This window comes from Indicator indicator, chromosome 18 (assembly GCF_027791375.1).
Source record: "Indicator indicator isolate 239-I01 chromosome 18, UM_Iind_1.1, whole genome shotgun sequence".
NCBI lineage: Eukaryota > Metazoa > Chordata > Aves > Piciformes > Indicatoridae > Indicator > Indicator indicator.
The window spans coordinates 907,608-921,728 of record NC_072027.1 but is presented as its reverse complement, the minus strand read 5'-3'; the positions used below and the strand labels follow the sequence as shown (position 1 = coordinate 921,728).

At 51.2% G+C, this 14,121-nt stretch overlaps 1 protein-coding gene across 1 annotated transcript; it reads left to right on the top strand.

Moving 5' to 3' along the window:
- The first annotated feature begins 5,023 nt into the window (after nt 1-5,023).
- On the top strand, nt 5,024-13,858 carry CXCL14 (C-X-C motif chemokine ligand 14). The gene is made up of 4 exons (XM_054389349.1): nt 5,024-5,087; nt 6,452-6,557; nt 11,327-11,437; nt 13,843-13,858. The coding sequence occupies exons 1-4, from the start codon at nt 5,024-5,026 to the stop codon at nt 13,856-13,858; spliced, it is 297 nt and encodes a 98-aa protein (XP_054245324.1).
- Nucleotides 13,859-14,121: the final 263 nt, after the last annotated feature.

The window sequence follows — 14,121 nt, the reverse complement described above, 5'->3', positions numbered from 1 at the left end:
CTTGCCCAGGAGCACAATGGCCAGGGGGGGTTGGAATCCCTCCAGAGAAGGAGAGTCCACAACCTCTCTGAGCAGCCTGCTCTAGGGCTCAGCACCCTCACACCACAAAAGCTTTTCCTTACGTTTAGGTGGAAAACAAAACTAAAGCAGTCACAACACCAAAAAGGCATCAAAACTGAAGTGCAGCACCCAGGGAGAAAATAAACTGCAAACAGCACAGCCCACATCTGTCAACTCCACCTTAACTCCAACTTTTCTGGTGAGCATTTAAGTCTAATTCCTCTCCCAGATTCCTGACACGATGTGCAGGGATTAAGTCATGTCACTTCAAGTGCTTAATCTGCTCCTTGATGGGCTGGGTGGGATGTTCTCACACATCCAAAACCCAGATGAGCCCTTTGCAGCAGCTTGCCTCAAGAGCAAGAAGCAGCTTCAGTCCCATGGCCATTTCTGATGGTGGCCAGGGTCTTTCCCCTCCCTTGTGGCCAATGCTGTCCTCTTCTGAAGGACACTTCACCCAGATCTTAGCTGCCCTGCACCCAGAGTAATGAGCACAGCCCCAAGCAGCAATGATCCTCTGGCCCCTGCACTGCAGAGAAACACCTACAGGACTCTGTGTGGGGGCTTAGGCTGCCATGCACAAGAAGAAAATCTTCAGCTGAGGACAAGTCAAGGCATGGACCCTGTCCAAACCTTGTTTTCGTATAAAGACAACAGGGGTTGGAAGGGACCTTTAAAGCTCATCCAGTCCAACCCACCTGCAGTCAGCAGTGACATCTGTAACTAGAGGAGGTTTCTCAGAGCCCCAAACAACCTCACTTGCAATGGCTCCAGGCATGGGGCATCTGCCACCTCTCTGGGCAGCCTGGGCCAGGGTCTCAGCAGTCTCAGTATGAAACACCTCTTCCTTCTCTCCAGTCTAAATCTCCCTCTTTTAGTTTAAACCATCCCCCCTTGTCCTGCCACAACAGGCCCTGCTCAAAAGTCTGTCCCCAGCTTTCTGCTCAGTCCCTTTAAGCAGTGAAAGGACACCAGAAGGTCTCCCTGGAGCCTTCTCCTCTCCAGGCTGCACAGCCCAAACTGTCTCAGCCTGGCCTCACAGCAGAGGGCTTCCAGCCCTGCCAGCATTGCTGTGACCTCCTCTGGCCCTGGTCCCTGTCTGTGATGAGGACTCCAGAGCTGCCCCAGCACTGCAGGGGAGGTCTCAGCAGAGGGGCAGAATCCCCTCCCTGCCCCTGCTGCCCACACTGCTGGGGATCAGCCCAGGACACAGCTGGTTCTGGTATGGCAGTGCTCAATGCCAGCTCATGCCCAGCTCTGCACCTACCAGCACCAAGTCCTTCTCAAGGCTGCTCTCAAATGTTTTGCTCCAGCTCAGCTACACACTGTGCTCAGCTTGGAACGTTTTTTCTTCCAGGTGGTCAGAAATGGTGAAGATTTTGTCTCATGTGGTGATCCCATTTCTAAAACTCTTCTTTATTATTTGAGGAGGAGATAGCCACTCATCCCCACCCCCTACACTGCAAATCATCCTCCTGGGGATGGCAAATCACCCCTGGTCCCAACCAGGCTTTACCCTCCGAGGAAAAACGAGGCTTCACTCTTGGTTTGCCAGAGAGCCTTACGCTGGAGTAGTGACCTGAGAAGAGCAGCTGAAGGGATGAAATGAGAGACCTTTGTCAGCAACAATGCCCCTCTCATTAGCTGGACAAAGCAGGGGACATGCTCTGTGCACAGGTAGGGCTGTGCCCCCCTGGGGCCAGGCACAGCTCTCTCAGCATGTCCTAGGTCCCATTTGCAGAGCTGAGGACAGCAGCCAGACCTTGATGACTACATCTGGTCTGAAATGCTGCTTTTGTAGGGGGCAAAAGCCAAGTCCTCATTCATTATTCGTGAGGGCTGAAATGGATGCTCTGAGCAGGGCTCACCCCACAGCTTGCCCAGCACAGCCCTGCCCAGCCACCAGCTGCTTGTGCAGACACATTTGCTGGGGCTAGGCAGACCTGCTGGAGACACCACAAGCACACAAGGCACCATCCCACGCTGAGCAGCTCAGCATCTGCTTCACATAGAAAATACACCTGGACTACCAAGGGTTCTTTTGGGGCAGGCTGTGGTGGGCTCCTTGTATGTTTGCTTTCCCTCCACCCTTTACTAAACCTCTCCTGTGATCATCATCTTGAGATAGAGCAAGTGTCAGAAGCAGCTGTGCACGGCCACCAGAAGCTGTCACACCAGACAAGAGAGACCTTTCAGCTCTCAGAAATTATTGCCATCAAACCTAGCTCTTGGCACAGACACACAACAAAGTGCTCAGGCACATGAGGAGCCTCAAGCACATCCCTTCAAGGTGTGCACTGGAACTAAAGCAGCACTTTGGCTTATTCCATAGCTAAAATCTTTCAGCATGAGCAAGAGCCACACCAGAAAAGAGGATTCTCTTTTGGAAAGCTCAAGAGTTTCTTTCTGTGTTTTTTTCCAGCTTGCACACAGGTTTCCTGCTTCTAGGGAAGTTCAAATTGCCATCAGCTGAAGCTGCACTCAAATTGTTATTGTCAAAGTGGGAGGGAAAATGGCTTTGCTTTCTCACATTTCCCCCAAGCTGTGCCTGCACATGGTGGAGAGGAGGCTGCCCCAAGCACAGCCCTGGATAGGATGTGGATCAGTTCAAGCCAACTCTTGCTGGTGCTCAGCAAGCATCCCCAGCACCCAGGTTATCAACTCTGATAAGAGCCTTTTATCCTCTGCTGCATGTTTTCCTTTCTTATAGAAGGAGCTGGATAGCAACAGTATATTTCAAAGCTTTGAACTGAGGTCTAAGGTACCTCAGGTACCCATTTTTATCATCAGGCTGTAGAACAAATGTGTCACTTAGTGCTGGTGGCATTTAGTAACACTTCCCCCTAAACATCCCTGGCAGGGTACAGTAAGAGCCACAGGAGCTGATTTAGAGCTGTGCAAATGCCCAAAGCATAACAAAACTTGTCACAACTTTTAGCCCCTAACACCAGCAGCAGCCACAAAAGCCTTCCCAGGAACCCCAGAAGTTCCCTGCTGTTGAATCACAGAATGGCTTGAGTTGGAAGGGACCTTAAAGCTCATCCAGTTCCAACCCCCTGCCATGGGCAGGGACACCTCCCACCAGCCCAGGTTGCTCAAAGCCTCATCCAGCCTGGACTTCCAGGGATGAGAAATCCACAATTTCTCTGGGCAACCCCTTCCAGTGTCTCACCTCCCTCATGGTAAGACTTCTTCCTGACGTCCAACCTAAATCTCCCCTGCTCTAGTTTCAAACCTTTGCCTCTCATCCTATCACCACAGGCCCTTATAAACAGATTTTCTCCAGCTTTCCTGCAGCCCCTTTCAGGTATTGGAAAGCTGCTATAAGGTTGCCCTGGAGCCTTCTCTTCTCCAGGCTGAACAGCCCCAGCTCCCTGAGCCTGTCCTCGCAGTAGAGGTGATCCAACCCTCTGACCACCTTTGTGGCCCTCCTCTGGACTGGCTTCCAACAGGTCCATGTCCTTCTTGTGTTGGTGGCTCCAGAGCTGGACACAGTACTCCAGGCGGGGCAGAGCAGAGGGGCAGAATCCCCTCCCTTGCCCTGCTGCCCACACTCCTTTTGATGCAGCCCGGTTCACAGCTGGCTTTCTGGGCTGCCCACGCACCCGGCCCGGCACCCCCATCTAGGCCGGGGAGTCAGGCTGTTCCCGGCGTGTGGACACGTCTCGCATGAAACCCAGAGCCAGGAGCAAGGCAGCTGCCTGTGAGCAACGTGCAGGCTGTGTGTGGTAGGGCTGTACTCGCCGCCTGCCAGCACCCGGGCCGGGAGGGCGGTGGGGAGGGCGGCTGCCAATGGGAGCCGGCAGGAGCACAGCCATGTGGGAAACTTAAAATGCAAGCGGAGCCGGGTGTGCGCCGAGAGCCCTTCCCAGCGCGGCTGGAGCTGGCAGGCTGGCTGCTTCGGGTTGGTTCTCGTAGCGTGGATGGGTGTGCGAGTGAGGAGCGTGGGCAGGGTGTGCCGGGAGAGGAGCTGAGAGCAGCCGGGGAGCAGCAGAGGCATTGATCTGCAGGGCGGTTGGACTGTAAAACCGCGAAGGAGATTAGACCTGGCTCTGATCTTCACACGTTTCAGCTACACAGGCAAAAGCCTGCAATCTGGATTTTAAAAGATGCTGCTTTAGCTGCTGCTGAAATCAGAAACAGACTCTGGGAGGGAAAGGGGGAAATGTCCTTACACTCCTGAAGGTCCTGCGTGTTCTTCATGGAGCAGAACACTGTTGGAGAGTTCATTAAAGCAATCAGAAATTGAGCTGATTTCCTGAACCATTCCACACGCTCAACTCACCTAACAGCGCTCCTAGGAATTAACCCCCCACCCCCCACCCCCCCACACCCCGCCCCAGCTAAATTCACTAAAGCTTGGCTTTAGATTTAGGAACCGGTTTAAAGCTAGAAAATTCGTTTTCAAGTCAGTCGGTGACATCCCTTCCCAGGTGAGACGTTCCTAGATCTTATTTCCAAGGTGCACAGGAATATCTGGAGCGCTCACAAGCAGGTTCTGGGTTTTTTTCCCCCACCTAACAGCCCCCTTCCTCCAAACACACCCTCACCCCCCCTCGCAAACCTCCCGACGAGAACTGGTCCAGATGGGCAGGGGCAGGAGCAGCACCGTTGCCTGCGCTCCCACCCCCGGGATGCTCGGGGCGGGGAGGGGTGGTGGTGTCCCCCCTCCCCGGGGCCGCGGGGTGCCGGGGCCGATCCCTTCCCTCCCCTCCGGGGCTGAGGAAGCGGAGGGAGCCGTGGAGTCGTTCTGCATATTAATGAGCCGGGAGCAAGGGCAGCGGGAGCCGTTTTAAAAGAGGACAAGAGGAGGAAAGCGGCAGAGCGCAGGCAGCGGCAGGCAGCCGCTCTCTGCTGTCCTCTCCCTGGTGACATCCAGCCCCAGGGACAAGGAGGGACAAACCCGAGGGGAGCAAATATATTTCAAATCCCTGGCATCTCTTTAGGTACCTGCTGCCTCACCATGAAGCTCCTGACAGCAGCTTTGCTTCTGCTGCTCATTGCCATGTGCTTGGCCAGCGCAGAGGGTAAGTGGCTTTGCTCTTCTTGTTCCCATCTAAATCTCTTTCTCTGTCAGTTTGATTTGCGTCGTGGTAGCCCTGAGTTGGGTTTAGTTGTTCTCTGCATGTGGTGTGTCGCATCTGTGGGGTAAGGGAGCTGCAAGCCCTTCAAAGGTGGGATTAGAGGTAAAATACAGGAGACAAAGTTGTGTCTTCATGGCAGACAAACAGCCCCAGCTCATGGTGTGGGAGATCACACTGTGGACTCTGCTATTCACAGAACCACAGAATCACCGCAGGTGGAAGAGACTTTCAAGATCCAGTCACATTCAGGAGTATAGCTCAAATATCTCCATCAAACTGAGAGTGGTTCAGAAGACTGGAATGGAAAGAGCATGGGAAATAGAGGTGGGTTTAGTGAGGTAGGAGAGATTCGGATCACACCAGCCTGTGCCTTCTGCTGGGCACAGAAATGGTGCTTGAAACCCCTCAGCTTGTTATGGTCTGGCTACGAATGCACCACAGTATCCCTGCCAGGACAAACGACTGAGAGTTCTGCAAAGTCCATGGGAGATGCCAGTGGATGGGAAAGTAGCTGAGATGAGCGTTTGCTTGCTCAGCTCAAAGCAAGTTCTGGCTCTTTCATCTCCTTTCTTTCTAAATACAACTACATCTAATCACAGCAGGTGCACTTCAAAAACCTCTCAGATTCACCAAAGCCTCTAAAACACATTTACCAGGGAGTCAGTACCTTTTATCCTGGGATACAGCAAAGAAAATAGTGCTTTTTTTAGGCTCAAAAGCATCACAAAAATCCAGCTTTTGCCTGGGATATAGCAAAGAAAATATTGCTCTTTTTAAGCTCCAGAGCATTACCAAAATCCAGGTTTTGCCTGGGGTATAGCAAGGAAAATATTGCTCTTTGTTAGCCCAACAGCATAACAAAAATCCAGTTCTTTCCTGGGATATAGTGAGGAAAATAGTGCTCTTTTTAAGCTCAACAGCATCACAAAAAAATCCAGCTTTTGCCTGGGATATAGCAAAGAAAATATTGCTCTTTGTAAGCCCAACATCATAACAAAAATCCAGATTTTTCCTGGGATATAGCAAGGAAAATATTGCTTCTTTCAAGCCAAATAGCATAACAAAACCCCAACTTTTTTCCCTTGGATATAGTGAGGAAGATATTGCTCTTTTCGAGCCCAAAGCATCACAAAAATCCAACTTTTCCCTCTTTTTAAGCCCGACAGCATCAGAAAATTCCAGCGCAGTTTTCCCCACAGAGGCTTGAAGGAGCAGAGGGGAGGCTGTGTGCACGTAGGCTGGTGGGGAAGGGACGCTTGGTATGCAGGAGGCTGCTCAGGCAGACGAGAAAATGCTTTTTCTTGTAGGCGTAAAGTGCAAATGTTCAAGGAAAGGCCCCAAAATCAGATTCTCAAACGTCCGGAAGCTGGAAGTCAAACCCAGGTACCCATTCTGCGTGGAGGAGATGATTATGTAAGTTTCCCTTCCTTTATTGCTTGCTGTTTCCCTGTCAGCTGAAGTGCTTTACCTTATTCTGCAAGTTCCTTCTTTGTCCTTTGTTTCCTCATGCCCTGGCATGCAGATTTCTGGGAACAGTTAATTTGCTCTATCGGATGTGAAAAAAAAAAAAAAAAAAAAAGGAAAAAAGGAAAGAAATAAACCAAAACCAAAGCTGTTCAATTCTGATCAAAACCCTCAGCTTTCATTTTTGGATAATTTTGGGTTTTTTCCTCTCAAAGAAATATTTCCAAGTAGTGATAAAAGGATAACCACTAGTCCAAGTGAAGACAGGGACTAATCCTGCTCCAAGCTGCCTGGTGTAAAACTCTAAGCTCTTTACTCAATTTATCCTGAGCTCTCAGGAGAACATTTGCAGAGTTTGGTGCACGGTGGGTCCTGCAAGGAAGATTTATCCCAACCAGAGCCAGATTTTTGCCTGCCTTGTCCCAGAGCCATCCCCTTGCCTTCCGTGGGACTATCCAGCATGAAAGCAAATCCTTTCCTCCCCACCTCACTGCCAGCCAGGACCAACACTGCCTGAAATCTCAAAGCCATGTAGTGACTGCCAGAACCAAGGCAGGTGCAGGAGGGTTTGACATCTCTGACTCACTCAAAAGGAGGATTTTTAGGTTTTAAATATGGGTTCTTGAGGTCTTTCTTCCTGTCCTGTTTTGGATATCTTAAGATTTCCCCCAACAAAGCACCATTCAAGCAGCACATGGGGCTGGATAAGGACCAGCTAAGCTGAGAAGACTTCATTGACCCCCTCTGGCACCTAAGAGTTGGGGGAGAAAAGGTCCTAAGAGCAGCCACACTGCCAGAACTCCAAGGACTGATTTACTCCAGTGCCTGGGCTCTTGCTTAATCTCAGAAAGGTGCTTCCACAGGATAATCCCAGTCCTGTCCTGCCAAAACATGCACCACCATGCAATGTCCATGGGGCCAAATCCTGCCCATCTAGCTGGCATAAACAAGGAGATACCGTGGGAGCCTGATCCTGTCCACACAAGTACACAGCTCATCAGACAGTGCATGGAGGAGGAACGGAGAGCTGAACTTCCTGAAGCTTACACCAGCACTGCTGCGAGCAAAGCTTAGCTCAGGGAAGAGCAGACCCACCTCATGGGAGCCCAAATCAGCTGGTGGTGGCCTGAACAGGAACATGCTTGCAGAACATCACTGCTGAATCAAGTCCTTGCAGCTTTCCTCTAACCTCTCAAGAGCAAAGCAATGGTGTGGAGCAGCACTCACCCACCCCTCACCCCAGCAGCGCTCACCCACCCCTCACATCCCACCCCAGGCATTTGCCCCAAGACCCCTGGTGGCTGGGCAGAGGTGTAAAATAAATCTCATTAGTGCTACATTTCACTTCCAGTCAGAAGATTGGGAAAGTTGGGACTCAGTGCAGCAGCAGTGGCATTCCCAGCTGGATAGCAGTGCAGTGGTATTCAAGCCCAGAGGGCTGCCCTGGGTTCACAGCAGCTGTAGGGACAGAGCTGTCCCATTGCTCATGCTGCTTCTGGTGGGGGCAGGCACTAAGTGGTGCTGTCACTGCCTGTCCACTGCCAGGTCAGCACTGAAAGGAAACTGAAATTAATATTCTGAGAACCAATCAACCCAGGAATCTCTGGACAAGGCACAGAAGAGCTAAAAATTCCTGCAAGTGAGTTTCTGTTGCTGCAGTGATCATCTAAAACAAGCTGTTGATGCCAAGTCCCCTCCTGACCTCCTCAAGAGCTCTCATGTCCTTCCATGCAGCAGAACCATGATGGCAATGATGTTTGGCAGAGGAAAAGTAGGTATGGGGGTGCATTTTAGGAAGGAATTTGCCTTTGGCCACAACACCCCCTCCCCCCCTGCAAAGCTGTGGTACAGAGTCAGAGGCAGCTAAACTGAGTCCTCAGAGTAGTCAAAACCTGTCAAGATTGATGGCACACCCAGAAGGGACTGTATGCGCATCAGGAAAAGCAGCAGAAAATAGGAGGGAGGTTTAACTCTTCCTGCCTGGAAGGATCCAAGCCCCCTCCATGTACTGCCCTGTCTTAAAGATGGGGATGTGCTGGGGGGAGAACAGCTGGGTGGGAAACAGGCACTGCTGGGAGCCTTGCTCAAGGGACAGCCAAGGGGGGTGGCAGCCCCTGAGGCAGCTTGGGGTGAAAGGAGTAGAGCCAGGCCTCTGATGGCCATGGGGCCAGAGGGTTTGTAGGCAGAGGTGCAGCCACATCAGGCCTGCAGATGAGATGCATGGGGACATGAGGCTTGGGGGGTGGGGGGGGTGCGTCACAAACTAACCCAGGAGTGCTCATCACAGCCCTGCAAGCATAGACATACTGGGGATGATTTTGACACCACACATTGAGGGTCTGCCCACCAAGCCCTGGGCAGCTAAGGGACAGCTCAGCACACAGCCCTGTCATGAGCTCATGCTAAAGTCCCACCAGAAGATCTCACTGGAGTTGTTCTAGTGTTTCAGCCCTTTCTCTGTCCCTCTCAACCTCTTCTTGCAGCCCATCCAGAGTTCCTCACTCAGGGCATTAGCTCCAACAACCTCTTCTTAGGCACATCCCTTGCTGATCTGTTGGATTAGCATCCCCAAAAGCAGGGAGAGGTCAGCTCAGGGTGCCCCAAAATGCTACCACCCAGCCCTGTGCCCACATCACCAGGGACTGCATGAGAACCACAGAAGACGATGGAGCTGCCTTGGGAGCATCTCCTCTGCTGTAAAGCCTCCAAGAGCAAAGAAAACCTGCATGGGATGGCAAAGCCACACCGCTTGAGAAAAGGCCGAGCTCATCTGAGAAGCAGACCACAAATCTCCTCCTCAGGCTGCAGTAAACCCAGACTGCCCTTCACTGCTTCTGGGGCAGATGTTGGGCTGCTTTTCAGCAGCTCTCCTATTTTCCTCCCTTAAATCCGAGTGTAATCCCTGGGCCTGCACTGAAGGTTTGGGTCCACTCCCCTTTAAAGCTAGAGGAAAAGTCTCCTTCTCACACACACCCTGACCTTCAGAGGGCTGGCTGGGAGCACCCTCACAACACACACTGTGCATTTTAGCAGTGCCCCTTCCCTTTCTGATACCTGCAGCCACAGGGGCTCTGGGAGATGCACTGGGGAAAGGACCACATCCTGCCAGAAAACGACCTGAAGATTACACCTGAGATTGTTTTGACTGCACCCTGCAGCTGATGGAGGTGGAGCAGAAAAGGGAGCAGAGAAGAAGGTTAACTGCACAGAAAGAACTCTTTTAACACCTTGTATAAACCTAAAATGAGGAACATGCTGAGACCCTTAGCTGAGCCCAGGCTGGCAGCATTCAGTGTTTGACTTCCTCAGGCACAGTCCCTCTGCCCTGGGTGGGTGAGCTGGGAAGGGTTGCAAGCATCTTGGCTTCTGTTGGAAGATAAAGAGCTCCTTCCTGGACCAGGGCACAAAGGCAGCCTGTCAGCATGCACAGGTCCTTCTGCTTTTCTGCCATCGTCTTGCGCATGTTTCTAGCGGCATTTCCATCCTTCCATCACAGTGCTTTGGTTAAAGCAAAACCTGTGTTTCCCTCTTATGGAGGGCATTAGGAAAAAAAATCCAATTAAATCTGGGGGCTTTTGTTGGTTTGTTGTTGGTTTTGTGGGGGTTTGTTTGTTTGTTGTGGCTTTGTTGTTTTTTTAATCACAAAATTAACAGCAAGAGCAGAAAACTGTTTGGTTTTGAGCCCTGAGAAGTCTTGACAGCTCTGGAAAGCCACCCTCGTGGGATGCAGCTCCAGGTTTCTCATGTCACCTTGATTGTGGAGACCAACCAGTGATGGCTTCACTAAGCCCTCCAGGAAGAACCCAAAGCACCAGGAAGCCCTTTGCCATGTTTTGCCTCCTAGCACATTTTGTCCTGACACTGAGGGGATACTGAGCTGCTGGGGCTGGCAGGGAGAGCAGGATTAGCCTGTGACCAGAGGAAGCTGGAGCCTCCAGGACTGCATGCTGGGGCTCAGAGCTCCTCTGATGGGCACAGCAGCACACAGGCACCTGCAAGTATTTGGAGTACTGAGGACTTAAAGAAAGGAAAAAATCATCAATGGAGCTGAGCTTTTCTCTTGGGCACAGCATTACTGAGCACAAGGGAGGAGTCTTTTCATGCAAAGATCTTGTGGTGGCTTGAACAAGCCCTAACTAAAGCAGTATTAAACTCAAAAGACAGCATCCACCAGGCAGAGCAAACCCACTGATTAACAACAGCACCAGGTAAGCCTTCCTCTGGCACACCCCAGTGTGCAATAGCACACTGCACTGATGGGTAACAGTCAAAGATCTGCTCTGATGCTATGACAATGAACTCAAATATCTGCCAGAAAACAGAGCAAGAAAACCTTCCCACTGCTCACCTAGGTGAGACCCCCTGACTGGTTTTGGACCGGGAATGGGGGACTGGCATATCCCAGGTCTCCCACAACATGTGGTGATAGGGCAAGGGGCAAAGGTTTGAAGCTAGGAACAGGGTAGATTTGGACTGGAGATTAAGAAGAAGTTCTTTACTCTGAAGGGGGTGAGACACTGGAAGGGATTGCCCAGAGAGGAAGTGGAACACATCCCTGGAAGTGTTTAAGACCAGGCTGGATGAGGCTTTGAGCAACATGGGCTAGTGGGAGGTGTCCCTGCCCATGGCAGGGGTTTGGAACTGGGTGCTCTTTAGTGTCCCTTCCAGCTGAAGGCATCCTGTGACTGTGGGATAAGCTCTGCTCCCTTCCCTTGCAGTGTGACCCTGTGGACGAGGGTGAGAGGGGAGCAGCAGCACTGCCTGAACCCCAAACGCCAGAACACGATCAGGCTGCTTAAGTGGTACAGAGTATGGAAAGAGAAAGGCAGGTGAGTAGGGATTTGCTCAGTAGGGGGAGGGAGGGAGGGAGGAAATCTTGGTGGCAGATGGGGTGATCAGCAGCCTCATATACAGAGCACCCAAGAAAATGCACACACCACAAATGCCCTCTCCAGCAGGAAGGATGCAGTTCACCACCAGCATCAGCTATAAATGGATGCTCTTGATGTGATTTCTTTCCTGCAGGCCTCACTTCTATTTCAGGATTAGGTTGTGCCAACTCTAAACAGTAATTATTTTCTGTTAAGCTGTTGATCAGCTGATGCTCTCAGTTATTTACATCAACTCACCTCCCTTCTACGGGTGAAGAGGCAAGATGAAAAGCTAAATTATTTCCCCTTGATCACAAGAGCAGCAGTCAGCAGAGCTGGGAGGAGAGTGCCCTGTCACACCACCTCAGCATCACCAGCATCTGATGACGCAGGTCTTTGCCAATTTTAACTGGTTTGTCAGCCCCCAAAGAACTGTGGCTCCCTGGTAAGGCCTTCTGCCACCTTCTCCTTTGCAAAGAGATTATTCTTCCTTTTACAAACCATCCATCATAGATGATAGAGAGTGAGAAACATGAATTCCTGGTGGCTGATGGCCAGTGCTGATATTCCTTACATTATATAGGGTCTGTGGTGATAGGAGAGGGGGCAATGGTTTGAAACTAGAGCAAGGGAGATCTGCCTGGGACTTCAGGAAGAAATTCTTCCCCATGAGGGTGGTGAAACACTGGAAGGGGTTGCCCAGAGTAGCTGTGCATCCCTGGAAGTGTTTAAGACCAGGCTGGATAAGGTTTGAGCAGCCTGGGCTAGTGTGAGGTGTCCCTGCCCATGGCAGGGGGTTGGAACTGGAGAATCTTTAAGGTCTGTTCCAACTCAAGCCATTCTGTGATTCTAAAGAAGGGGAGCTGCCCAACTCCCACCACCTCTCCAGCCATGGCCCAGAGCTTCCACAAACAGTAGAGTGCCACCAGACCCTGATCCTCCCTAACTGCTGGGGAATTTGCTCACCCAAACTGATCTCAGATGAGGTCAGCAAGCAGCAAACCCCATCTTTCAGCAGGTCCAAGAATGCTGGTGAGCTCCCTGCAGTATCCAGCAGCACAGCTGATGCTGCAGCACTGAGCTGTGGTGGCTGCTGAGCTCCCTGGCCAGCTCCCCTGACTCCTGACCAGCTTCAGGAGTCTGTCCACAGAGCAGGTGGGAAGGCTCTGGCTACTGCATGGTTGCACTCTTCCCCCTTTTCATTTTAAGGAGGTGTCCTTAAGACACTGAAGGATGCTCAGCCATAGGTTTGTGCATCCAGGAAAGGTGCAGGATTCACCCAGGCAGAGCAGGAGGAGGGATGCTGCATGCAAGGCTGTGAGGGTCAGAGTCTGGGCACTGCAGACCATCTCATGCTGCTCCTGAGCTCCTTCACAGCCCCACACAGGGTCAGCTTGAGGCTTTCCTGCAGTCCAGCCCAGTGAGGGAGGCTCTGCCTGCTGCCAGGGAGAGGACAAGGGACAGCAACTCAGCATCCCCAGGACTTTGGCTGCCAGCCTGGGGTGTGCAGAAGGGAGGCAGCACAACCCTCAGGTTCTACCTCACTTTGCCATGCCCAGAGCTGGCACTGCCCTGCTGTGACATGCCAGCCCTGCACCACGCCTAGCAGGTTCCCCCACTGCTGATTGGGCACCAGGGCAGCAGGCCCAGCTGCAGCTGAAGCAGTTCAAGTGAATGCTTCAGACAAAGAGCCTGATTTAAACCACATCCTCATCATGAATAAACATTTTGCCAGTGCTTCCAGTTCCAGCTGTGCCAAACCCACTGCTTCCCAGGAAAAGGCAGGGAATGTGAAGCCAAATGCAGCACAGACAGGAATCTCTTCCCCCAAACATCATTGCCCCATTTTCCCCCATGCCATGGAAGACCACTTACACCTAAAGAGCCTATCCAGTTAGGATTGTCCAGCACATGAGCCTGCCAAGCAGTCTTCTGAGGATATAAACTAGAATAAGAAGAGTCTGATCTTGTTCCCAGCACAGGAGATGTTGTGGATTTATGATCTGCATAAAGCTCAGGATAGATTTCAACAGCTGTATATGAGACAAGGTTTTTCCAGCATTAAAGGTGTCTTAGCAGATATGGATTTCATCTCATGTATCCTGACAGTCATGGCAGAGCAGGTTACTCCCCACACACTTCCAACATGTGCTGGTGTCAAAGTCCAAGCAGATGCTGTATGGAGAGAAACCCAGTGAGCACTGAAGCCAAGAACTTCTGAGTTTACTTAAGCAAAGGCTAAAATTGTGGTTTCTGAGGTTTTGTTGTTATTTGTGGGGGGTTATTATTAACAGTTATTATTTTTACTGGGGTTGTTTCACCCCTAGTTCAAACACTTTGCTCTTGGCTTTCCTCCTCTTTAGGGTGTATGAAGAATAAAAGGAAGCAGCACGAGGAACGGAGCAGACTCTCTTGGCTGGTGTAGGACTGGACTCTGTGGAAAATTATTTCTTGCTCACAGACATAAGACACAAATTCTGTAGTATTATTATTATTGTTGTTGTTGTTACAAAGCACTTTTTACCAAGGGTCAGTTTTTACATTTTATAGCCCTGTGCTTCCAGAGCTCACAAGCATCTGTAGCACCACAGCTGTCTGCTCTGTCCCGAGGCTGGCAGAACTCACGCTTGGCATTTTCAAGA